At 39.3% G+C, this 24,673-nt stretch overlaps 2 protein-coding genes across 4 annotated transcripts in view; one reads left to right on the forward strand and one right to left on the reverse strand.

The window, feature by feature from the left end:
* The first annotated feature begins 8,423 nt into the window (after window positions 1–8,423).
* LOC106806865 (exocyst complex component 8-like) lies at window positions 8,424–20,944 on the forward strand. The gene is made up of 17 exons (XM_014809000.1): window positions 8,424–8,478; window positions 8,962–9,117; window positions 9,550–9,645; window positions 10,641–10,744; window positions 11,716–11,858; window positions 12,948–13,030; window positions 13,212–13,285; window positions 13,514–13,634; window positions 14,005–14,154; window positions 14,401–14,452; window positions 14,879–15,023; window positions 16,205–16,388; window positions 16,732–16,862; window positions 18,426–18,545; window positions 18,940–19,045; window positions 19,379–19,569; window positions 19,841–20,944. Exons 1-17 carry the CDS (start codon window positions 8,424–8,426, stop codon window positions 20,009–20,011), a joined length of 2,082 nt encoding a protein of 693 aa, XP_014664486.1. The 3' UTR covers window positions 20,012–20,944.
* A 555-nt stretch (window positions 20,945–21,499) lies between these two features.
* Window positions 21,500–24,673, reverse strand: part of LOC106806876 (probable 28S rRNA (cytosine-C(5))-methyltransferase) — a 9,261-nt gene continuing 6,087 nt past the window's right edge. For 2 of the 3 annotated variants that reach the window (XM_014809015.1, XM_014809014.1), the window contains exons 12-14: window positions 23,703–23,800; window positions 23,299–23,426; window positions 21,500–22,372 (exon numbers count right to left, since the gene is read on the reverse strand). In XM_014809015.1, the coding sequence (XP_014664501.1) occupies window positions 22,035–22,372; window positions 23,299–23,426; window positions 23,703–23,800 (564 nt within the window). In that variant the 3' untranslated portion in view covers window positions 21,500–22,034. The remainder of the gene's footprint in view (window positions 22,373–23,298; window positions 23,427–23,702; window positions 23,801–24,673) is intronic. The other variant, XR_001393591.1, reaches the window with a different exon arrangement.

Consider the following 24,673-nt stretch of genomic DNA (forward strand, 5'->3'; position numbering starts at 1 on the left):
GACACAAAGTACTTGCTAGTCTAGTACTGGAGAAATTAGCGTTTGGATGCGCATTGTGAGCCTTTAATACTGTTTACACTGGGTAAACAGAGAGATAGCACATAGCTAGACCACAACATAAGACTGAGTATAAAAACAAATAAATCACACAAAAACATTTCATTTTCCTTTGCATAATATTCAGTAGTTAAGCTGTGATTGTTTATAACAATAATTTGAGATAAGCTAAATGTTAAAGTAATGCCAAGCACACATATCGTAGGTCTACTTCTGCAGCCAAACTTAAATCTATAGCTCTTAGAAAACTACAACAAGTTGGGAAAGATGAACTAAACTTTAGACCGTTTAGTGTAAACTGACAATAGCATACATGTACGTATGCATGCACAGTAGCTTTACTACAATTCTCAGAAACCATCAATTCGAAACATTTCATTCAAAAGAACAAAACTTTCAACCATTTCTGATCGCGGCCAAGTCAAAGAAAGACATACTAGTCAACCCAACCGCATGTTTTTAAAATTATTAAAGGAATAATAGGTGACTGTTCCATTGATAATATGCAATGTTGACGAATGCTAGAGTAACTGGCACCTTGTGTAGTTAATAGCCAAACGCGTATTAGTTTGTCCAATATCACTGCTGGTTACATTACAAACAAGACTTGAAGTCGGTTGTTGATATCAAGAGCGTATAAAGAAGGAGAGCGTACAACAGTGAAATGCTGAAACCATGTTGCAGTATTAGGCCAAAACAAAATATATGTGTGGTTACCGTTACATGCCGAAAAAAATAGAGTAGGTAGGTAGGGAAAACATTTTATTTTCTTGAAATATTTTATTTACGAACCATGTCCGAAAGATGTGCGTTGTGCCTTTTGAAGCAGGAACAGTCCAATTGATATTTAAATTTAAAAAAACACGTTTTTACCCAATTTTTTTTTTGACTAAAGAAAATTGACAATAAAATGTTTAGGGTCGCTGGGAATAAATAGGGTCGGTCGGGAAACCGTAACCACACCTATATTTTGTTTTGGCCTGAGTAGAATTAAGAAACTTTCCCCGTTTTATTTTGACGATTCTTTGCAGTATTATTGATCAGCTGTCCTACCTTGTTAATATAAAAGAAACCGCATGTCCCTACGATGCCTCTACGCTGAGATAATGAGCAGTGAAAATCTGGTATTTTTTTGCCGAAAACCGACTCGAGATCAGTTTTACTGCGACTGTCTCTCGTTTTGTGGACTGTATGTTGCTTCCGGTCACCGCTGTGTAGCGCTGACTTGATACGGTATTACTACAGCATTACTACCTCCAGCGTAAGGGGCGGGTCATCACCATGGCGATAAATAACAAGACGTTTTTGTGGAGTAATGGCTGCATCAATGACTGGAAATGCGAGAAAAGATAGTAGAAGGAAAATAAATTTCATTGTCAATGAAGTCATGATGGAAACACGCGAGGTTTCCCGAAGCTATCGCCAGAACGAGAGACAGTCGCAGCCATTACGTATCTCGAGTCGGTTTTCGGCGAAAATACCAGATTTTCATCGCTCATTATCTCAGCGTAGAGGCATCGTAGGGACAAGCGGTTTGTTTTATATTAGCAAGGTAGGACAGCTGATAAATAATACCACAAAGAATCGTCAAAATAAAACGGGAAATAAAACTATATATTGACGTGCCGTAAATGTCATCCAGGAGTCAAGCGATGCCGTAAACATTTGTGCGGCCCGTATGTGTTGGACGCCAGATGAAACGAAGGTGTCAGCGGTGTAACCACGGCCACGGACTAAACATGGAAATAGAGTAAAACACGCGTACTAATCACAGACGCACGTGGACAGCCCTGACAAAAAGTTCCTTATCACGAGCGTCCATGTTTACGAAATCACTGACGATAGCATTGCGTACGGCCGAGCATGCGTGCGAAAATGTCCGGTGCACTATAAATCTGTATCACACCCGCTTCGCCGGCAGTGGTTTGAAACTGTAAACAACAGATTTTTGGACTGCGGATTTCAATTAAACATTTCTTAGTAACCAGCAGTGATATTGGACAAACGAATACACATTTGGCTATAAGGTAATGTACTTATTTTAAAACTACACAAGGTTCCAGTTACTCTAGCATTCGTCAACATTGCATAATCAGTGGACCTATTATTACTTTAAGTGATCAGCTGTAGTTATTCAGACACATTCCCGCAACATTCCGATTCGGATACAATTAGAATACAGCAACAATATCAGTTCCTGTGTATGGCAACAACATACAATCATGAAGGTTTCACGAGGAAATTATCCGTTATTACATTTTTGTCAAGTCCACTGCCTATATTCAGAATTTTATGTATTTTTACTTTGAACAATTTTATTTCTAAAAATTACATTTCGGACCACTTTTATACACGTGTGTATAATATGAACTTATGATAAATACAATAAGATTCATGTAGTGTCATGAATCCTCCACATGACAGACAGTGCCCTGTATGCTCAATACAAATTTAATATTTTTCTGGTCACTGATCAATACACATTTAAAACATCTAAGAGAAGCTGATCCATACGATTTTTAGCATCAAACACAAGAGAAACAACATGAGATAGCTTCAATTGGGTAGTCCTTCTTTGTATTTATATTACTACACATAGCAATGACTTGTCACTTGGTTACCAGCAAATGCCAAGTGCATGTGTTACTAACAATATGTATGTCAGGGTGCGAAATTAACGGGAGTCCGAAGTCAAATACTCCCCGATTTACTGCCGGACTCCCTGATTTGACATATGCAGGAGTCCGTGTGACAGCTGTGACTCCCTGAATATTTTGCCATACTAATTAACTAGTTCGTTCCAGAGCACGGCCTTGTGGAATTACCGTATTTTTTCAGCAAATGTCCAAAGAAAATTTGGCAGACGTGCAACCGCATGAATCTTCAAAATAAGCACATGTATGCGTTATTGTTAATATCTTTAATTTTGAACTTCAGACTGCGGACTCAAGTCATTTTGCCGCGGACTCCCTCTTTTTGAGGGCAGGGAGTCCATTGGACTACCTTGTTCAAAAGTTAATTTCTACCCCTGGTATCACTATGTTGTACAAGAAACTACACAGGTAAAGTAACTAAATATTGTTTAAATGCTGAAGCACATTATTAGTTTTGATTCATAGCTTAATTTTATTCTCTTTTAAATAGACGGGTGGATTGACATTTATTAATTATAAAAAATCTGCCTGGATGCATCAATATACTTCTCATAACTTGAAAGTATGATATTGATTTTGTTGTAGACATTGGTACATATGCCATGGACCAATATATTAGGAAACATTGTATGGTTGTGTTATGTTTAAAAGCATACTAGGTCCATTGATTATGCAATGTTGACCGATGACGAATGCTAGAGTAACTGGCACCTTGTGTAGTAAAAATAAGTACATAACCTTATAGCCAAACGCGTATTAGTTTGTCCAATATCACTGCTGGTTACATTACATTACAAGCCAGACTTGAAATCAGTTGTTGATATTCATTTACGTGACGTAAACATTTGTGCGGCCCATGTTTTGGACGCCAGATGAAATGTCAGCGGTGTAACCACGACCACGAACTAAACATGGAAATGGAGTAAAACACACGTACTAATCACAGACGCACGTGGACAGCCCTGACAAAAAGTTCCTTATCACGAGCGTCCGTGTTTACAAAATCACTGATGATAGCACTGCGTACGGCAGAGCTTGTCCGGTGCACTATAAATCTGTATCACACCCGCTTCGCCGGCAGCGGTTTGAAACTGTAAACAACAGATTTTTAGACTGCGGATTTCAATTAGACATTTCTTAGTAACCAGCAGTGATATTGGACAAACTAATACGCATATGGATGCAAGGTTATGTACTTATTAACTACACAAGGTGCCAATTACAAAAAAAAAGTTAAAACGAAATTTTGTTAATTAAACATAAAAATTCAGTTGTAATTATCTTAACATTAGCATAATGTAGCAGAGGTTTTATCTTATTTTGCTGTACTTATAAGTAAGGTAAGTTTCATACAAATTAATCCAACATCTATTCCTCATAGAAGCTGTCATAGGTACTGAAGCTGTCGATGTCAACGTGGCTAAACATGCTAAAGATCAGCAGAACAGTGTTATATTGAAAAATCTCTGTTTGTCTAGGTATAATTGCCACAGAATTCTGTAGAGCTGGTATCTAAAAACGCATGCTCACTTATAGATATATTTGTTTACAAACGTCCACTTGACAACTTCCAAGACTAAAGTCGTCAGGTCAGTTTAGACAACAATATTACTGTATGTACAACTCCCTTTGACACGGCTAAGTAACCTGCAAGAAATTGTATCTAACTAACGTTTACGATACATTTATACACAATCGCTTTAAAAGCCATGGACTATGAGTATTGAGAGATTACTTACAAGCAGGTGACCTTGAAATATACAGCATGCGCTACATGATTTTGAAACTACTTTACACATACTTTAAATTCCACTCTCACCATTCTTGCAATTTCATCTGAAGAATGGGTCTTACCAAATTGACATACAGAACAGGCTTCTTCCCACATTGGTGAGATGACAAAATTGATCTTTTAACTCTCAAGACTTCAATAATAGTCTAATTTTCCAACTCTGTACAATACTGTAGTGTAAATTCATATTTAACAGAAATTTGTTTTTCCCATTGGTTACTGCAGAGTTAAGATGGTACAAATGCATGATGTATACTATGCTATCATGTATTCATTTAACTGGTGATTTATTACTAGTTTACTATGATTAAATTGATACATTACCAGCTTTCATGCTTCAGACTATGTAAGCTAGTATGCCAATCTTAAATCTGCAAAGATGCACTGCCTGGTGGAGCCTATTAGTTAACACAGAAGCTGGTACATGTATGTAAATGGAGTACTGTGCTAAATTCCTGAAAACGTAGACATGTGTGATGTGTGACACAGCTTGTCAATGTCAGGTAATCTAGGAAGCACCAAACAGTGAGCAGGTCAAGGGAAAGTTTATGGATCATTACTTACTGGGGCTATTTTTTGTATTGATATTCTGTTATAAGAAGATTAACTAACAATAACATAATAGTGCACTTTTTACATTTTATGACTATTCAACATGTTATCGAGAGATCTTGTGAAAAATTGCTGACCAGACACATAAATCACACCACCGAGCTGGATATATCAATAATGTCCACACCAAGACTACAGTATGGTGGTAATCCCACCTTTTATGTACAGGGTGCGAAATTAATGCGAGTCCGGGGTCAAATACTCCCTGATTTACTGTCGGACTCCCTCTTTTTGAGGGTATGGAGTCCGTTGGACTCCCGTGTTCAAAAGTTAATTTCTACCCCTGAATGTATCACGTTGACCAATAAAACCAACACCAAATTGCAATCACAACCACAGCTTTAGCTCTGTGCTGCATAGACCAATGAATTATGCCATGGAAATTTTTACAATCCGACACTATTCTAGGGCCTAATCACTATAAGCTTTCATAAACAAATGTGGCAAAATTTTGTACAGCAACTGTTCCACTATTTTTAACAATGTAACACTGAAATTCTAAGACACATCTCGCTTTATTAATATCTTACCCACATCATTAGACTTGCCATTCATTATCAGCTTCTTGAATACCCTTGATTACGGTACGCTTTATTTTGTAACAAACTAACAATGTTACGATAGCAAATGTTCAAAACTATCACAACTGGAATTGTGAATTAGTAATGTTTGTTGCCTCTCGTGCTTGTGCTGTCATCCTTGGTCATACATTAATTTGTGCTGTGTTTCCAACAACCAATAATATCATTACTTGTCAGTGCGTTGAAAGCAAGATTGCAATTTCTGTTCTGTTATAGTTTTGAACATTTGGTGTGATATTTTTACTAAATTGAAATTGATAAAGGGTATCTAAGAAACTGATAGTGCATATAGCAAAAAATGTGTAGGCATAGATATTGCTTCGAATTTCAATGGTCCACAGTCAGAAACACAGCACAGCAAAATTTGCTGTACAAAAATGTACATTTGCTTGTTATGGAAGCCTACTACTACTAGCCCATAGAATAACGTTAGATTATACAAATTTCTATGGCACAATCTACTAGTACTGCTCTACGTGCTCCCCTGTTCTGTTAAGCAGCATTACACTGTGAGACAACTTCAGTGTCAGCTTACACATAACCAAGACAAGGACAGAATTGCATTGCCCATAATATGACTAATATCAGCGTACACACGTAAAGCAACTTACTGTGTTAGAAATTGCTGTTAAATCGACTATCCATTACCGAGAACCATTCCACGATCAGAACAGCGTTTAGCAACAGGAGATAATAACTGAACACCAAAAGGACACAGCTAATTCAACCAAAAAGTCAACTATTTCAACCTTCACCACTGCTTGGCGACGCGACTGTCCATGAAGAACACTGCTATTACACTGCAAGTACATTTTTTTCTAATTACTAAGTCACGCAGTTTACAAGAAAACTTACTTTACTACGGTTTGAAAGTCTTGACTCTTTGTCAGGGGCACATAAACGCTTGTTTATGGTTTAAAACATCCACAATATTTATTTCTTGTATTCAACAAAATCCAAGATGGCTAGGGTGCGGCGCCCGTGAACTGAGTCCTGCAGACCCGAAGCACGCAGGCGCCCTAGCGGTCTCCATGACGTCAAAGTACCGCTATACTAATTTGCCAACATAATGCGAAGAGAGTACGGCAAGTTGTAGAAGACAAGTGTCCTGGGACGTAATTAGGTTGGGGTTTTAATAGCAAAATGTACGAAGAGCTAACAAATACAAGTTGGGATGGATTCGAAAAGTATCAGTTGACAAATATCTTGCTCTGTTGCAATGTATTTTATTCGATTCATTGTCGAATTTATACCAAATAATTCCTAGAATCTATCATGCTTATCCTATTCTATTTCTGATGAGTAATTCCAAGAATATCGCCAAATGTGCAGTTAAATATATATTGTTCACCACAGTTGTAGGTCAATTACATCTCAGTAAATCACTCCCCCCCCCACGGACATTCGTCCACCTCCTGACAGACTATGCCCCCATGTCATTTACCACCCGTACGCGTACGTACCATTACCCCAGACTGCACTCGGCCAATCACCACCATAGACAAACGCGCCCATGATATTCATGCCCTCCCCGACATTCACCCTCCCGCAATTTTGGTTTGATTTATCTTTGGGAATAATCTGTTAGGTTCCTTGACAAAAACGACATTTTGAAATAAACATGTAACATATACAATTCAATTTTTTCTTATATATATATAACTATATAGAAGTAAAATCACACACGAACACTCATATGTAGATAAAAATATAGTCAAAGAATAGGTTAATTATATTACGGGTGTTAATTAAAATTTAAACACCTGCATGTAACCTATTAATTGACGTTGTTTATATAATTATATATATATATATATAATATATATATATATATATATATATATATACAGGTATAATAGAGAAGATATATATGTACTATGTACTCTCTATTATGTACTGCGTGTTATATATATATATATATATATATATGGTATATATATATATATAATATATATATACTAGGTGGGTGATTATAAACACACATAGTCTAGCACACATATCGTCTTTTTATCTACACGGGTGTTCGTGTGGCACTGTTACTATATACATATATATATATATATATATATATATTCATCGTCAGTTTGGGTGAAAATCTCAGTGTGAACTATGCAGAAACATTAAATTATATCAGATATAGTTATCAACTTATCAGTATAATAATATAACAATTATATCAGAGTGGCAGTGCACTATATCCCACATATTATGCGAAATCTGTGATAGGCCACATATAGGCTATTTAGATCATGCACGCAGCACGAACATCTTCTGTTTGGGTACTGCATGCCATATGCTACCATTTTTACGGGAGAATGAAATCGTGATTTTTTCGAATGATATGAAATTGGAAATGCACCGTTCTACGCATTGTGATTGTATACGCATCTTGCACGCACGCACGACGCACGCACGCACGCACGCACGCACACACACACACACACACACGCGCGCGCGCGCATAATATATATATATATCAGTAATCTCTATTATGTACTCTTACTATAATCAGGAGCGCATAATGACAAATACGCTCATGTTTGTCATTATACGCTCCTGATATAATATACATGTTAACATGTATAATTCGTGTTTATATTACAGACGCGTACTGAACAGCTCGACGGAAATCAGTAACTATTTATTGATTGGATAGCGTTCTCTCGTCATTACGTACAAGCTACTCATAGGTGGCAGTAGAGTACCAATGTGGCAATGTATACAAACATGGCTGGCAATTTGGAGTCAGTTTTGTCAAGTTCTGGTTTTCAACCAGAAAAGTGTAAGTACATTGTTATGATGAGGTTGATTTTGTCAGTGAAACCTAAAAATACCAGGTAGAAGATAGGGTTCGAAGATAGCCTACAACCGCCAATTTATAGTTGTGCCATGGCGTTCGTATGTTCAATAATGTTGATTGTTGTAGGTACAAAAAGTGAAAAACCATGTCCCGTGGCCGTGGGTGGTTAGACTGTACGCGGTCTATAGTAGTACTACTACTAGAGCTAGTGTGTGGTGTGCCACACTTGTACTTCGGCAGGTTGCTACAATGCCCAAGGCTTTATTCCTGCCTATTACACGTGATGCAGTTTTCTTCCCCTAACCGGTTAACCGGGTAACCCTTATCTGGCTCTTTTAATTTTAATTTTATTGTTGGGGGAGCATGTTGTCCTACATTGCTATACTCTCTTTGCTGCCTATGCTGTGGTGACTGGTGATCCAATCCATCACACTTACATCTCAACCGTGTCATATGTCTTTTTAGATGTAAAAGAGATAGCCCAAGGAGGTGATACAGCAGAAGATCTGTTTCATGCCAAGAAGCAAGTACAAATCATTGCAGATGAAACATCGAAATCATTGAAGAATAATGTGTACAGAAACTATACACAGTTTATTGACACAGCAAGAGAGATATCTTGTATCCTTTATGTAGTTTCTGCTGTATATCTGATATAGGAAACTTAATTTGGATAATATTTGAATTTCAGTTGCCCATCCATTCAATATGAAAAGCTCCGGCAGCAGGATTATGAGTTTTGGATGTTAACAAAGTATTAGAAATAACCTAATACCTTTTTTTATGAAAAAATTCTTACTAATAATATCTACTACTTATCTTGCTCCTTTTTAAAGGTCAAACAACTTGTAGCATTAGTGTGTAATGTTGGTTGATTGGGGAATCAATAACCTAACGTATGATATTCAACTTATTTAATGCAAGTACAAAGTATTCGTGCTGTTTTTCTTATGCATACATATTTGAATTACATTTTCACGTGAAAATTCTAACTGCTGTTCGACAGACAGGGCTAGAAAGCTTCTATATTTATCTCTTGACTCCATTGACTAGACCTAGAACAGGAAATGTATCAACTTAGCCATCAGCTTACAGAACAGAAGACTCTTATCTCTACACTATCAGAGATGTCTATTACAAGTGAAAAGGGTAAACAACTACAGTACTTCATATACATATTATCAGGAGTAGATAATAGAGAAGGAGTGTGACATCAATAAACAAGGAAAATTCGTCATTTACTAGCCTTAAAATACCTACGATTTACTACGCGTAACGCAACCAACTTGAGCTCAAATCGTACACAGTACATCCGCCTAGAATCGTGCGAAATCGTTTCCTCGTATACACCCGCAATCCGGAGATACAGACTAAAACGTACGACACGATTTTCAATTCTGTTGCCAGCAAAATCCATGCGTTGAGAAAGCTATTTGAAACAAAAGGCAGCTACTAACACGCTATTGCTAACTCGGCGGGCAATGTGGCTCGCTGGGAGATTTGAATCCGATCTGCTGCTGATAGCGGATTGGCATGCGTGCGTGGTATGGGGGCATGCCAGCTGTATTGCCGGCATGCCGGTATGTAGTTGTGTACCGGGTCAAAGGTTATCTCGTCGAGTGTTGCGTCAATGCCTAATCTCCCAGCAAGCCACATTGCCCGCCGAGTTAGCAATAGCGCGATAGTAGCTGCTTTTTGTTTCAAATAGCTTTCTCAACGCATGGATTTTGCTGGCAACAGAATTGAAAATCGTGTCGTACGTTTTAGTCTGTATCTCTGGATTGCGGGTGTATACGAGGAAACGATTTCGCACGATGCTAGGCGGATGTACTGTGGACGATTTGAGCTCAAGTTGGTTGCGTTACGCGTATCTCGTAAGTATTTCGTAGGTATTTTAAGGCTAGTAAATGACGAATTTCCCTTGTTTATTGATGTCACACTCCTTCCCTATTATCTACTCCTGATATTATACTGCTAGCGAAGTAATATACAATTCTGAACTGTTTAATATAAATATTATATAACATATATATCTACCAAATAAAGGTTTAATTTGTTACATAATAATTCATACTTTTATATATTTATAAATAGTTAAGATTTGCTGAACTCTCACGAGATTTTATTACGTACTTGTTTCCTAGTGGAGTCAAAGAAAGACGAAGCAGAGGAGAGTAAGGAGGAGCAAGAACATAAGACTCCACAACATGGTCTGATGAGAATTCTGGAGAAGGTAGAAGGATGTTCTGTAAGTGTGTGGTATAATCTTTTAAGTTGCATGCATTTCAGGAGTAGATAATAGGGAAGGAGTGTGACTTCAATAAACAAGGGAAACTTGTCATTTACTAGCCTTAGAATGCCTACGATTTACTACGCGTAACTCAAATAACTTGAGCTCAAATAGTACACAGTACATTCGCCTAGCATCGTGCGAAATCGTTTCCTCGTATACACCCGCAATCTGGAGATACAGACTAAAACGTACGACACGATTATCCATTCTGTGGCCATCAATTCGAACGTATTGTCTGCCTAACTTGAAACAAGAGGCAGCTACTAACCACAGCTTGCTCTCTTGGCGAGGAGGTGTACGTGGCTCGCTGGGAGATTGGCACGCTGCCGCTGAGCCACAGCGCTGCTGCTGATTGCGGTGGGGGGCATACCAGCAGCTGTAAATAGGTCAGATTAGTTCGCCGAGTGTTTCGTCGATGTCCAATCTGTTGTCGTACGTTTTAGTCTGTATCTCCGGATTGCGGGTGTATACAAGGAAACGATTTCGCACGATGCTAGGCGAATGTACTGTATATGATTTGAGCTCAAGTTATTTGAGTTACGCATAGTAAATCGTAGGTATTCTAGTAAGGCTAGTAAATGACGAATTTCCCTGTTTATTGAAGTCACACTCCTTCCCTATTATCTACTCCTGATTCATTTGTATGTTATTCGATTTCAAGATAAAAGATGAACATTGAACTTATGTGTAGTAGTTTTTATACTATGCTACTTCGTTTGCTTTTCACCAGAGTTCTCAACCAACATGTGATAAATGGTTTTATATGTATATGTTATATATGTATATTTATGTATAGAATTTGTTTTTTAATCACTTCTGATGGATTGTATGGACTATGGATTCGTTTCCTGTGCTTACATAGATATATGTTGAATGAAATTGCTGGGTCTCTTATGTAAAGAGTTTAAGAGTCTTTATATTTTCAGAGCATAACAGAGGTACCTGGCAGAACACTTGTCCATGAAGGGGATCTTGTTGAATTGGACACAGACTCGTTGGCACCATTGCAGCGGGTACACGCTTTTCTGCTCAATGACTGTCTGATGATAGCAAACTGGATGACAACAAGGTATGTCAAGTTCATACATGAAATGCTGATGATGTATGTAATATATTTATGTGTACGGCGCATGTGTACATGGATGTGTACATGTACGTGGACGTATACGTGTACGTGCACCTGTACATGTACGTGTACATACATGTAATTGTATATATATATGTATGTATATATATATATATATATATATAGTGTTTTCCCTGGTATATGATAAGCAAGGCAGGCTTCCTTGCTGATTTTTTCATCTGCCCCACTTAATATCTTCAGAAATTTCCTGCTCACTGCTAATTCCCGGTTCCACCTCCCAAATCGTCATCTGGCCATGTCCCTAGTTCTACTCCTATGTCCCTTATCTGGCTCCGCATGCCTTGATCTATGAATCCAAACATCAAAGCATACACTGCAGGTGCGACAATGCTTGCTAGGGACCAGGCACAAGCCAGCCAGGTGCTTGCTAGACGCGTTTAATATGAAGACACTCGTGTCAGCGCCTTCAGCACTTACTTTATTCAACGTTTCCACTTCACTCATGTTTTTCTCTAGGGATAACATTATATACTGCATTATATATATATATTAAAATTTAACACCCTATTCTATTTTTCTACATTTATTTTCATATCTACATGGGTGTTTGTGTGTTTTTACTTTTAATTTATATATATATATATATATATATATATATATATATATATATATTTTATATAAATATATATATATATATATATACATATATATATATATATATATATATATATATATATATATATATATATATATATATATATATAATTATTATACGAATATACATATATATATATACATATAGACACACGCACGCAGTGTGCATAATTGCTGGCATAACCAGAGCAGATATATAAGTGGATAGGCACAGTTAATTCTAAAAAATTCTTAATCTGTCCATGCTATATATATTGCTTAGTATGAAAGCGAGTAATTTGTTAGTGATGAATGCCATCTGTCAAAACCTCTAACCAGTGTCCTCATAATTTACGCTGTCTACTTTGCATTTACTCTAAGACTGAGAATCTGTAAAGCAATCTGTCTCCATGTAATACATACATTTTCTTTTCACAGACGTGGCCCGCTAAGATACAAATTCCAGTCTCTGTATGTTCTGGATGAGAGTTTAGCTGTTGTCAATGTCAGAGATGTCGGGTGTAAGTTTACTTACTCTGTCTACATCAACCATCACTGCTGTTTAGATTTATGCAGTCGTGGGTGTGAAAGATGTTGCATAATGCCAAATGATGTCATGTCATGAATGAATTTATATTAGAGATTTGATTTAATACACTTTCTCATACCTCACTTTTATCCTAAAATTTTGTTTTATTTTAGCTGCAAAGAATGCATTTAAGATTCTAAAGTTTCCAAATGCACATTTGTATCAGTGTGACTCACCAAAGGCAAAGGTAGATAGCAAATCTTCAATGTCTAGTTGAGCAATTAGTGTTGTTGTATTGTTTTCAAATAAAACCAAAATTTCCAATAGATAGTCACAAAAGACCTAAACATAAACTTTTGATCATTGCCACAGTGTTGTTTTATAAACAACAACAGTAGCAAAAATAATAATAAAAGGAAGAAAAAATGTTGGTATTTTTTCCATTACAATGCTTTAACATGCATTTCTCATGCAGAAAACCTGGTATGATAAACTGGAGGAGACAAAGAAAGCCAAGTTGCACAAGGCAACTGCACAGAAGAAGGAATTGACACCTGAAGCTGCTAGTCCATTTATGGAGAAGCCTCCCATCAATCGTGAGTGGTTAGAAGCAATTTAATCTGGTAGTAATAAGTTTTGTGCTTTGACAAGCAGATTTATTCTGAAACCAGAAGTTTAGCCAGCCAGCAGAAGTTTAGCCAGCCAGCAGAAGTTTAGCCAGCCAGCAGAAGTTTAGCCAGCCAGCAGAAGTTTCTTGCCAACTACAAAACATGATAAAGTCACAATAGACAAATATTGCTATATTAAATTGCTATGTGCAGTATCTTACTCGTCTTTGTCTTTGTAATGCGTGCACCACAATGAATTGTTTCTGATTATTTTTGAAGAATGTGTCGGAGTTGTGTAAATAAGAATGGTGTATGGTTCATAGCAGGTGTTATCATTATTGGTAACTTTTATTATCAGCTTTTGGGGATGAAGAAGACGAAATATCACAGCCAGTAGATGAAGCACCTGACCTGCTTGAAAGTGATTGGCTGAAGGAGGTTCCTGATGACTTGGATGTGTGTATTGCCCAGAGAGACTTTGATGGTGCTGTTGATCTCATTGACAAAAGTACGTATCTTCTTAGTTTATCATGATTGAAATTGTAATTTTTTACAAACCAAATACACAATTTTGGGTTCAAATGATCATATTGCAATTGTGGGCTTTTATCTTTTTATAACTTACCTGGTGTTATCATGCATTCAGTGCAGTGATGTTAAATAAGTTTTAGTACACTAGTTTCAATTTACTTAGATCTTAAATAAGTAGGATAATCATGAATTGTAAAATAAAGTTTTATTTGATTGTTTTCAGCTAATGAACACCTAGAGAAGTGTCCTAGAACTCCAGCACTAAAAGAATACAGGTTTGTGTAAGAAATGATAAACAATATGTAATATATATATTTATATCTGTATGTGATAATTCAATGGTGTGGTTATTCTTTCATAGAACATGGCTAGCTGGTTGAAATGGCATTCTAGTCAATATGACCCAAGCATGATTTCCAACTGACATAGTTCACTGATCCACATGCAGCATTCTAATGGCGATAGCGAGATTACAGTGGATGGTATTGTTGTTGATATTGCTCAATGGGATTCCTGTGGTCACTATCAGCAACCAATCTGCACCAGTATCTTGTTTGTAGTACAAAGTAACCCTGGAACCAAATGGTGATCTGTTATCTGTATCAATAGATTGCACCGCAATCATGCTCCTGCCAGGCGACATTTTAACAGAGCCCCCCCTCGTAGCATCTGCGTGCCATTGTGACTGCATTACGTTGCAGGTTGAAGTTGGACGTCCGGCTGAAGCAGCTCGGAGAGGTTCTCATACAGGAGCTGCGTGTGTCAGCGGGCACCAAGCTGCAGGGAGGCCCGCGAGCGGCGAGGCGCGCTGTCCGCCATCTTATCAGGCTCGGCAAGTCTGCACAGGTACTCGTACATCACTGTGACCATGCAGGGATATCATTTAGTCAATAGGAGCACGTACTCAAACCTGTGCTGTGGCCATTTAGTGATATTCTTTAGTCTATACGGGCAGGCACTCAGACCAGCAAACTGCATGCAGCGCCCCCCTTCGCACACTCAGGATACCACTGCCACAATGCTAGCACTATTTTTCAAATGGGCGGAGCTCCGGGGAAATCCAGCAAATGGCAATCCAACGGCCGCGAAGTCGCCGCCGAACAAAAGATTAGAAATTTCTATGATATGCATGTTTGGTGGTGGATAAATGTTTTAAGCTGAATACGCAAAAATACATCGAAGACAATGTTCGAGAATTAGGTATATTGGCAAGCATCCGAAAAATTCATGATAAATATTAAATAAACACGTGAACTTAGTTTAGTAAACAGCGTAATGATTTGAAAGTAGTAAATGGGCGCACTATTTCGTATCACTATTTTATCCAATTTCTCATGAAATAATGGTCGGATTTTTAATATCTTTGCAACTTTTATTAGTACAAATCTTATTACATAGGATACGAGTAACCTAGCCGCTGTAAAACTTGTGGTGAAAAAGCATTACAAATTGTAACCGAAAATCTACTTGTGGCAGTGGTAGATTGAGCCAATGAGCGAGAGCGCCATCTGTCGTGGAGTTTGTCAGACCAGTTGTGTTTCTGTGTAGTGATATTGCTTAGTCTATAAGCAGGTTTGGCAGAGGGTAACAATCTTCTTGTGTAATAATGCATGTGGTGCTCTAGCTGGTGCTGCCACCTTGTGATCATATTTGGCAGTAGTGTCACTCTCAGTGCAGATCTAGTGAGGCATCATAGGCTCACAAAATTCTTTTTAATTAATCTTGACAGTGTTAAACTAACTAGTACACCAACATAGATAATAACCAATCCTATTCCGGAAGTAGAACGATGATCTATTCATGTTTGGGATTGTTTAGAACATCACAACAATTAATTGCTTTCTACTTGCTGTTTGTACACATGGCGCTAGCTCTTTAAATGAAGTTCAGCATCTTCCTAGCAATCAAGAACCTTTTAGATATTTGGAGTCATCATCTAAGTGTTAGATTTTCATACAAGTATATACGTTATTTGCCTGATGTCTTCAGGAATGACCTCTTTGTTAAGACCAGGTTTTTTGTGGCAGGCATCCAACCTTTTTCTGAAGCAGAGAAGTAGCATCCTAAGACACAGCATGCAAGGGATGAAGTTTGACCAGGGTGCAGCCGTGGCTTTTATCAAGAGATTGTGCAACATATTCTTCAACAATGTCCAGTCCACCATTACCGATTTCACGAAGGCATTTGCTAGATCTACTGGGTGCTATTCAGGTACTGGGCTAACGTAGGTGCACTAAACTTCTAGACGAAGCTTCAAATCTAAATGTAGGTGCTTATATTTATACTTCATGTCAAAATGTCATGTCTCACGAAACAGTTTGTTCATGAAATAAGCATTTAAAGTTTACGGAGTAGTATTGGCAATGCGCATGTCATAAAGATAAACAGTTCTTTGATGCCGGTAACAGTCACTATGTTATTGTGGATTTTAGTTGAGGTTTTATAAATTTCTTTGTTATTATAACTTTATTGATTGCTATGGTTTCTATTTTGAGCAAGGCACGACAGGTGGTGAGTTTATCCTCACTTCCCAGTATTTGCTGTTATCTTCCAGCCCTTACGGTGTGGTGCATCTCCGAGTTTGACTACTTTATGGTGACGTTTAACAAGGAAACTTTCACGGGGGAGAACACAATGTCTGCCATGGCTGAATGCATCGATGTTACACACAAGCATTGTGTAGAGGTACTAGTTACATATTGTTTAGTACCGTTACATGCATGAATTATAGCAATAATATTCCTGGCGTAACATGAGACTGCAGCATTTTATTGTTATAAAGCTAGTATATATAATTTATATATTTTTTACATGTCTCTGTATGTTAATTGGAGGTCTATTGTAAAATGCCTTCCTTCACATATAGATGGTAGATGGTACCAACTCATAGAAGTTCAAAATATATGCTGGCATACCAGCTAAATTGCATAGCCTGATGGAGGGAATTACTATATAGGTAATTATTGTATCCCCCGAACGAAGTTCGTGGGGATACTATGGGTTTGGCATCGTCGCGCCGCCGCTGCCGCAGAGATTTCCTTGTGAACGCTCTACCGGCTGCAGTTCTTCTCGAATCATCTTCATCTTCAAAGCGAAGACGCCAATCGTTTTTGGTGTGGGCGGAGTCATCGTTGCCATGGTAACAACATTTTTTGTCGAAATATTCTAGAACCTGTAACTTCTGCACTTTTTACCCGATTTTCATGAAATTTATATTTGTATTAAAATTTATATTTAAATTTATATTAAAATTTAAATTTAAAAATTTAAAAATAAAATTTAAATTTAAAAATAAAAATATAAATTTAATATTTGTATTAAAATTTGTATTTAAATTTATATTTAAATTTATGATTGTCATCAAATATATATATATATACATATATATATATAGGACATGTTATATCGGCCCTGTGTGCCAAATTCCATGACAATCGGGTAAAAACAGCACAAGTTACAGGTTCTACAATATTTCCACAAAAATGTTGTTACCATGGCAACGATGACTCCTCCCACACCAAAAACGATTGGCGTCTTCGCTTTACCATAACGCACCTTCATGCCAAATTTGAAGATCATCTGAGATCGGGTAAAAACTGCCCACCAGGTCACTGCGACCTTTATTTCACCTTTACCTTGACCTTGATCATATTTCCCTTCCGCTCTCTAACTCAGCCCCTAATTGACCTAGCACGACCAAACTTGGTATGCTTACACATCTTGGGGAGAAGGTCTGTCGCTTACCAAAACCACCACTGCCCTTGACCTTAGTTTGACCTTCACCGTCGACTTACATTTCCTCTTCGGCCTCCTAGGGTAACCAGATTCCATATACTTGCACATCTGAGGCACACCAGTTGTCTAACAAGCCTTTGTCTTTGTGACTTATTTAACTTTACCTCCCTTCTACGTCCTTACAGAGATATTCCATTCATACTAGATCACGGGGGATACATGTAGTTGGCGACAACTGCTCGTTTCTAGTTGAAATATTTACTGCAGACCAGTAACAACAAAATTAGAGCAGAAGGGGAGAAATGCTAGATGAGCATGTTTTAATTTGCACTTGTGGCAGGTGCTTTTCTCTCCCTCCTAAAGGGAGGAAGAGGATATGAGGCGCAGAAGGACTAGAGTTGTGTAGTTGTCCCCACCCTCTTTACTAGCCATACTTGGTAGAGGAAAACTAGAACTTGGTTGTTTTTTTACACTTTTAACCTTGCACCGAATGTGTGTGACTGAACATTTCAGCTGCAGGATCAAGGGGTGGACCTCACGTATGGTTTCTACTCACTCATCACGGATCATGAGAATGGCGTTCTGCTGCGGAGCAAGGAGAAGCTGATGGAGGCTAACAAACGCAGTGCCGTGGTAAGAACGGATCTCTGTCATTGTAGATTGTGCATTGGTCAGCGCACAGCCTGCATGTTCTAATGGGCTCCATGCAGGCTTGATATTTTATAGTTATAATTTCTTTCACGTGTCTGAGCTTGAACAACCTTTATCAGAGTTTAATTTTATTTATGATACATTATTAATGCACACATACGCACATGGACACACACAGACACATTCCCTTACGCATGCACACACTGGCAACAAGTGCACGTATGCACATGCAGGAATGCACCACGCATGCACAGACATACTACCTGGAATATACACCTACATATACACATGCATACATATATATATATGCATATATATATATATTATATATATACATTATACATATACATATACCTGGTATATATATCTACCTCAGGAGGACACATGGAAACCGATGGACCTTCAAGACAAACCTAGTCTCGACAAGTTTCTAACTGAAATGAGCAACATTGGTGTTGCAAGCATACACGCATTCGTTTATGGTAAGCAGACATAGTCAGTGTTGCAGGTGACGACTGTTTTACGGGGTTGATTAAATATTCGAGGTGACTAATATTTGAAAATATAAAATAAAAATATCACACCAATGGCAGATCTTATTTTAAGTGGGGTACTTCAGGCACAGATGCCTCCTTTTACTCAAAATATCACCAAATTTGTGAAAATTTTGGAATGTCTCCCTGATGCCACTATGCTAGTGTATCTGTGGCTTGCATCAAACAGTATGAGCAAGCCTAATAACAGTCTCGCTCAGGTCGAATCTTATATCTCTCTCCCCCTGCACATCATAAAATTTTGAATGCTGCGTGTTGCAGACGACGTGTGTATTTCGCTGACGAAGAACACGGTGCAGTTCAGTAAGAGCTACCTCGTCTACATGGACGACGTACTGAAGATGTACCAGCGCATGAACCACGCCGCCGTTGTGCGCTGTCTCACTGACCTGCTCAAGGCCCAGCTGCTCTACATAGAAGCCTCGCTCAAGTCCGAGAAATACGCAAAGGAGGTGAGGTGTACTCGAGTGTTTCTGACGACAGGGGCACGCCTCAAGTATAGTCATAGGTGACTCTCTATTTTGACGGTATGATTGCGAAGAAATGACACGTTATGCAATTAGACTGACGGTGGAGGTTTGACGTTTCGATAACTTTGCAAATGTTATCTGGGCGAAAAATAAAAAGGTTTTCTTTCCAATCCGTTTCATAATTGATATTTGCTGCTATTGCCAGTCAGCGGGGACCACGTAGTCTGAATGTATCTGTTCATCTTGCTTGCAGCACAAGTTCATTCTGAAGAACGCTCACTTCCTGCTGGAGACAGTGCTGACGCTGGCCGAGCGCAGGTTCGAGCAGAGTGTCGGCCATCCCTGCGACAAGCTAGCACACATGCACCGCGAGATGAGCCGGCTCAAGGGTGTCGCCAAGCACACCACTGTCGCCTACGTGTGATGCACCCCACACACCCACCCCGCCCATGTGCAGTGCAGCAGCGTGGCCTTGCACAGACGGGTACGAGATGACCTGGGGGTGGTGGTGGGGCTTACATGGGTAGAACATGGAAGGAGTGTTAGGCTGGGGTTCACATTGAGTGTGGCACTCATACAGAATGTGGCATGGGTGCACTCATACAGAATGTGGCGTGGGTGGCACTCATACAGAACGTGGCGTGGGTGGGCATTGTACAGAACGTGGTATGTACAGAATGTAGCGTGGGTGGGCCTCATACAGAATGTGGCATGGGTGGCCCTAATACAGAATGTGGCATGTGTGGGCCTAATACAGAACGTGGCTTGGTGGCGTGGGTGGGCCTAATACTGAACCTGGCTTGGGTGGGCCTTGGACAGAACATGGCATGGGTGGGCTTTGTACAAAGTATAGCATGGGTGGGCCTAATACAGAACGTGGCTTGGGTGGGCCTTGTGCCTTGTACAGAACGTAGCATGGGTGGGCCTTGTACAGAATGTGGCATGGGTGGTGGGCTTTGTACAAAGTGTAGCATGGGTGGGCCTAATACAGAACGTGGCTTGGGTGGGCCTTGTACAGAACGTAGCATGGGTGGGCCTTGTACAGAACGTGGCATGGGTGGGCCTTGTGTAGAACGTAGCATGGGTGTCAGGGTGGGGCTCATTTAAGGCAAGGAACCTGGCCTGGTTGGGATAGTGGGGCTCACACACAAGAAGTATGTGGGATGGGTGTTGGGGTGGGGCTCACACAAGGAAAGAACATAACGTGTGTGTAAGGGTGGGGCTCACACAAGGAAAGAACATAACGTGTGTGTAAGGGTGGGGCTCACACAAGGAAAGAACATAACGTGTGTGTAAGGGTGGGGTTCACACAAGGAAAGAACATAACATGTGTGTAAGGGTGGGGCTTACACAAGGAAAGAACAAACGTGTGTGTAAGGTGGGGTTCACACAAGGAAAGAGCTATGTGTGTAAGGGTGGGGCTTACACAAGGAAAGAACATAACGTGTGTGTAAGTGTGGGGTTCACACAAGGAAAGAACGTGTGTGTAGGGTGGGGTTCACACAAGGAAAGAACATAACGTGTGTGTAAGGGTGGGGCTCACACAAGGAAAGAACATAACGTGTGTGTAAGGGTGGGGCTCACACATTTGATAACCCTCAGGCAGGCAACTCCTGGTGAGCTACAAGTTTCCAAGATATGAATCATGCTAGTAGTTGGAACAGCTTATAATGTGTACTGTGATATAAATATGTACTGTCTACTCATAAATGTACTACTTAATATAATAATATCATGCGTGAAAACATGGCAATAAATACGTTGCCATGACTACTTTATAAATTTGAAAACAAGAATGTAAATGATAGTACTTTTAGATACTTAAAAGTAGTACTTAGTACTTTAAAATGTACTGTTATGTGGCATTAAACTTGATTATTACGAAACAATCATGAGGAAATAAACTTCAAAGTTTCAGTTACTCTAATTTTATTTTGTTTTATACACAAGTATAATAAGCAACTCGTCAGGGCTGACAGATAATATTATATTAAAATATTACATACATCTGAGTACCATTTACAAAAATGCCAACATATTTGCATATTGGGTGATAAATTGTATTACTGGTTAAAACTATCATGACTATCTTGCCAACAAATTAAGTAAATTAATTTACCGATATAGTGAACAATAAATGAAAATACATGTTTTGTTACAGTTTTGTAACTGAATCAGTATAATGCCTTACTGACTGTAAGTGTGAGATGATAGGACATGTATGACATCCTTTTAAACTTTTAAAAGGATTTATTAAGCTTTAAACTTTTAAAACTTATCCTTTTAAACTTCAGCTATTACAATAAGTCTGCCAACCCTTCCGAGAACCATACGTAACAGGCCAATGCTTATTAAGAAAATTTAAAACATTCCTCTTTCCTGTACACTGTGCACCTTTATTTCTCACGATTGTAAATACGTTGAAGAAGGTTCCAGAACATTTCTGCTCACTTTTTGGTGCCAAACTTCTTTGGCTTTGCACCTGCTTTTCCTTTAAACCGCCCTCCTTTCTTAAACACTTTAGCTTTCCGGCTGTCCTGTACAGAGCCAGGTCTCGTTGCTCCAGCCTGTGCAGTAGTTACTTTCTTTTTGCCTTTCGTTTTGGCTCCAGTCTGAGCAGTAGCCAATCTTTTCTTCTCTTTCGTTTTCTTCTCCCCTGTTTTCAGTTTACTTTTTACTGTACTCTGCCCTCCTGCTGGCGTTGACTCTGCGTCGTCTCCACTGCTGCTCTCTACTTCCTCAGCGATCACCTCCGTGGCATCCTCTTGCTCATCCTCATCATTGGCTAAAACGTAGACAACAATCACTAGCAAACGGCACTTCTGAAAAACATCTCTTTGGCTTGGTAATGCCACACCCAAATTCCCACACAATACACAGTACACAAGTCTCTAGTCGGTCTCAAGAATGAATAAGAGCTCGTGGTCAAGTTTATTGCCTCCATGAAAGGGCGAGCATTTACATTTTATGCAGCATTGTAGATATTTCATGCCTCCGGCTATATCTCTATCTGTCTATACCACATATATTGGATACATACATCAAAACTGCTGGACCCCAGTGAAAAGCTGTCAAAAACGTTTGTATACACACTACCATTCCTTGATTACCTCATATAAATGTCCCCAAAACACCATAAACAAGCTTTGTAAATTGATGAATATAGTTTGCAAATTTTAAACAAGCCACCCTGAACGTTTGTTCATAAATTACTTGAGTGAGTGCAGGCGGCACAGCAACAGCACCTAGTCTAGTCTAGTATACGGTATAGTAGTTTTGTACAAAAACGAAATAAACCATTTTTAAAAACCTCACAAGTCACAACCTAGCATTAAGATAATAATAACTTCTTAGTAACTTTCTATGATTAATCGATAGTATAATTATAAGAATTTTGGCGTATTTACGTACTATATTGCATGTCTTAACGACACACAGAACCGCTGTATTAATATTACATCGCACAAAAGCGTGGTACGCTTTTGTCCATGTAAACATCGGAACACAAAAATTGAACAAGGCAGATTTTGTGTCGAGTCTATCTGATCAAAATATGTTTATGTGCAAAATACTTGCATAGATGTTGTAGAACGTAGAACACTACTTTTATTAGACACAATGGATTTCTGGGGATAGCCCTGCCTTTTTAAGTCATTGTATTATTATTGCCATTTTTAGATAACTAATTTACGGTTATGGAACGTGACGAACCTTTAGGTTTAGGGTTGGTATTGGTGATCTTCTTAAACTTGGCCACATAGAAGCCATCAAGGTTATGTGTGTGTGGGTAGAATCGTCGTGTCAGCTTCAGGCTCGGATGGAAACGATGTTCACGGTACCTGGAAAGATGTTTGCCTGAGTTAATGTCATCATTGCCAAACTGTGACACGCACACAGTCAGGACTGCTAATAAAATATGGTAAATCAGTACTGGGGTTATGCACGATTGATTTTTGACTTGTTGCACAATTGTGGCAAGACCTGGTTCTTATTATGTAGAGAAAGGCATAAGATTGTGCATTCACCTTGAAATCTAATAATTTCAATGACTACTACCACAGTTATTGTCTGTTAGAACAGAGGACTATGAAACTGATGCCATAAATGCTTCTTACCTTGCAAACCCTGTCTGCCCAAAGTCTAGACCAGTTGGTACCAGTTTCACATTTCGTTTCTTTAGCGCATAATCAATCACCCATTCATTTTCCTCTACCTGCAAAAGACATATACATGTGCACTCATGCACGCATGCAAGCACGCACGCACGCACGCACGCACGCACGCACGCACGCACGCACGCACACACGAGTATGCATATGAAAAAATTATAAACTTGTCACCTTGACGGACTTGCGGCCCCGGTTTTTGCGCGCAGCGCACAGCCGCGCCCCAACGCGAATACGCCGCCCCCTTTTTGTCCCCTTAGACAGATATCTGAGACAGGGGTCTGAAAACGCACTCCACGAAAACTGGGCGCAATCCAACCGACATTTCGGGATGGACGGCTTGAGGCCATCTCCAAACGGCCCCTAAACTTTTTTTGGGGTGGCGCGCCTCATGGCTAAGACGTAGTGGCTCCTACAAGAAACTCCAACAAATGCTGTCAATCAGCAATGACGCGCTCGCTCATTGGCCGCTACGCGATGACGTGCGCTTCTGCCGAGTATAGCGTTACGTCTATCACAGAGGTTTTAACGAAGACGTGTACGGCGCTCCACGTGGGCTGGCACGGTCTAGATGCTATCTATCTCCAAAAGCGCCTGGCTCCGTACGTGCGAGGTTTTTATCAACCTCTTGACCCCGCTGGCCGTGGCGACGGCACGTCGTGCGAGCACGTGCTGGCGTGGCCGTGGGAGTTTTTACACGTAGCTAATCCTACACTACGCCGCCACACTGACACACAAATATATATATGCACATGTTTTTACGAAGACGGCGGAGCGCGACATTCCAGCCTCCCTCCTCCCCCGCGCTCACGTGGCGGCCGGGCACGGTCGAAATGCTATATCCAACAAACCTGGCTCGGGGAGTTTTTGCGCCGCGGTGACTTTCGTAGTAAATAGTAAATAGATTTTGTATTTATTTA

This window comes from Priapulus caudatus, unplaced genomic scaffold (genome assembly GCF_000485595.1).
Source record: "Priapulus caudatus unplaced genomic scaffold, Priapulus_caudatus-5.0.1 Scaffold183, whole genome shotgun sequence".
In the NCBI taxonomy this organism is placed as follows: Eukaryota; Metazoa; Priapulida; class Priapulimorpha; order Priapulimorphida; family Priapulidae; genus Priapulus; species Priapulus caudatus.

Bases quoted from the DNA above. Each gene is read 5' to 3' on its own strand.
- LOC106806865 (XM_014809000.1), top strand. From the start codon at position 8,424: ATGGCTGGCAATTTGGAGTCAGTTTTGTCAAGTTCTGGTTTTCAACCA. The intron at 8,479-8,961 runs GTAAGTACATTG...ATGTCTTTTTAG, and splicing joins TGGTTTTCAACCAGAAAAGT to ATGTAAAAGAGATAGCCCAA. The intron at 13,286-13,513 runs GTAGATAGCAAA...TTTCTCATGCAG, and splicing joins GTGACTCACCAAAGGCAAAG to AAAACCTGGTATGATAAACT.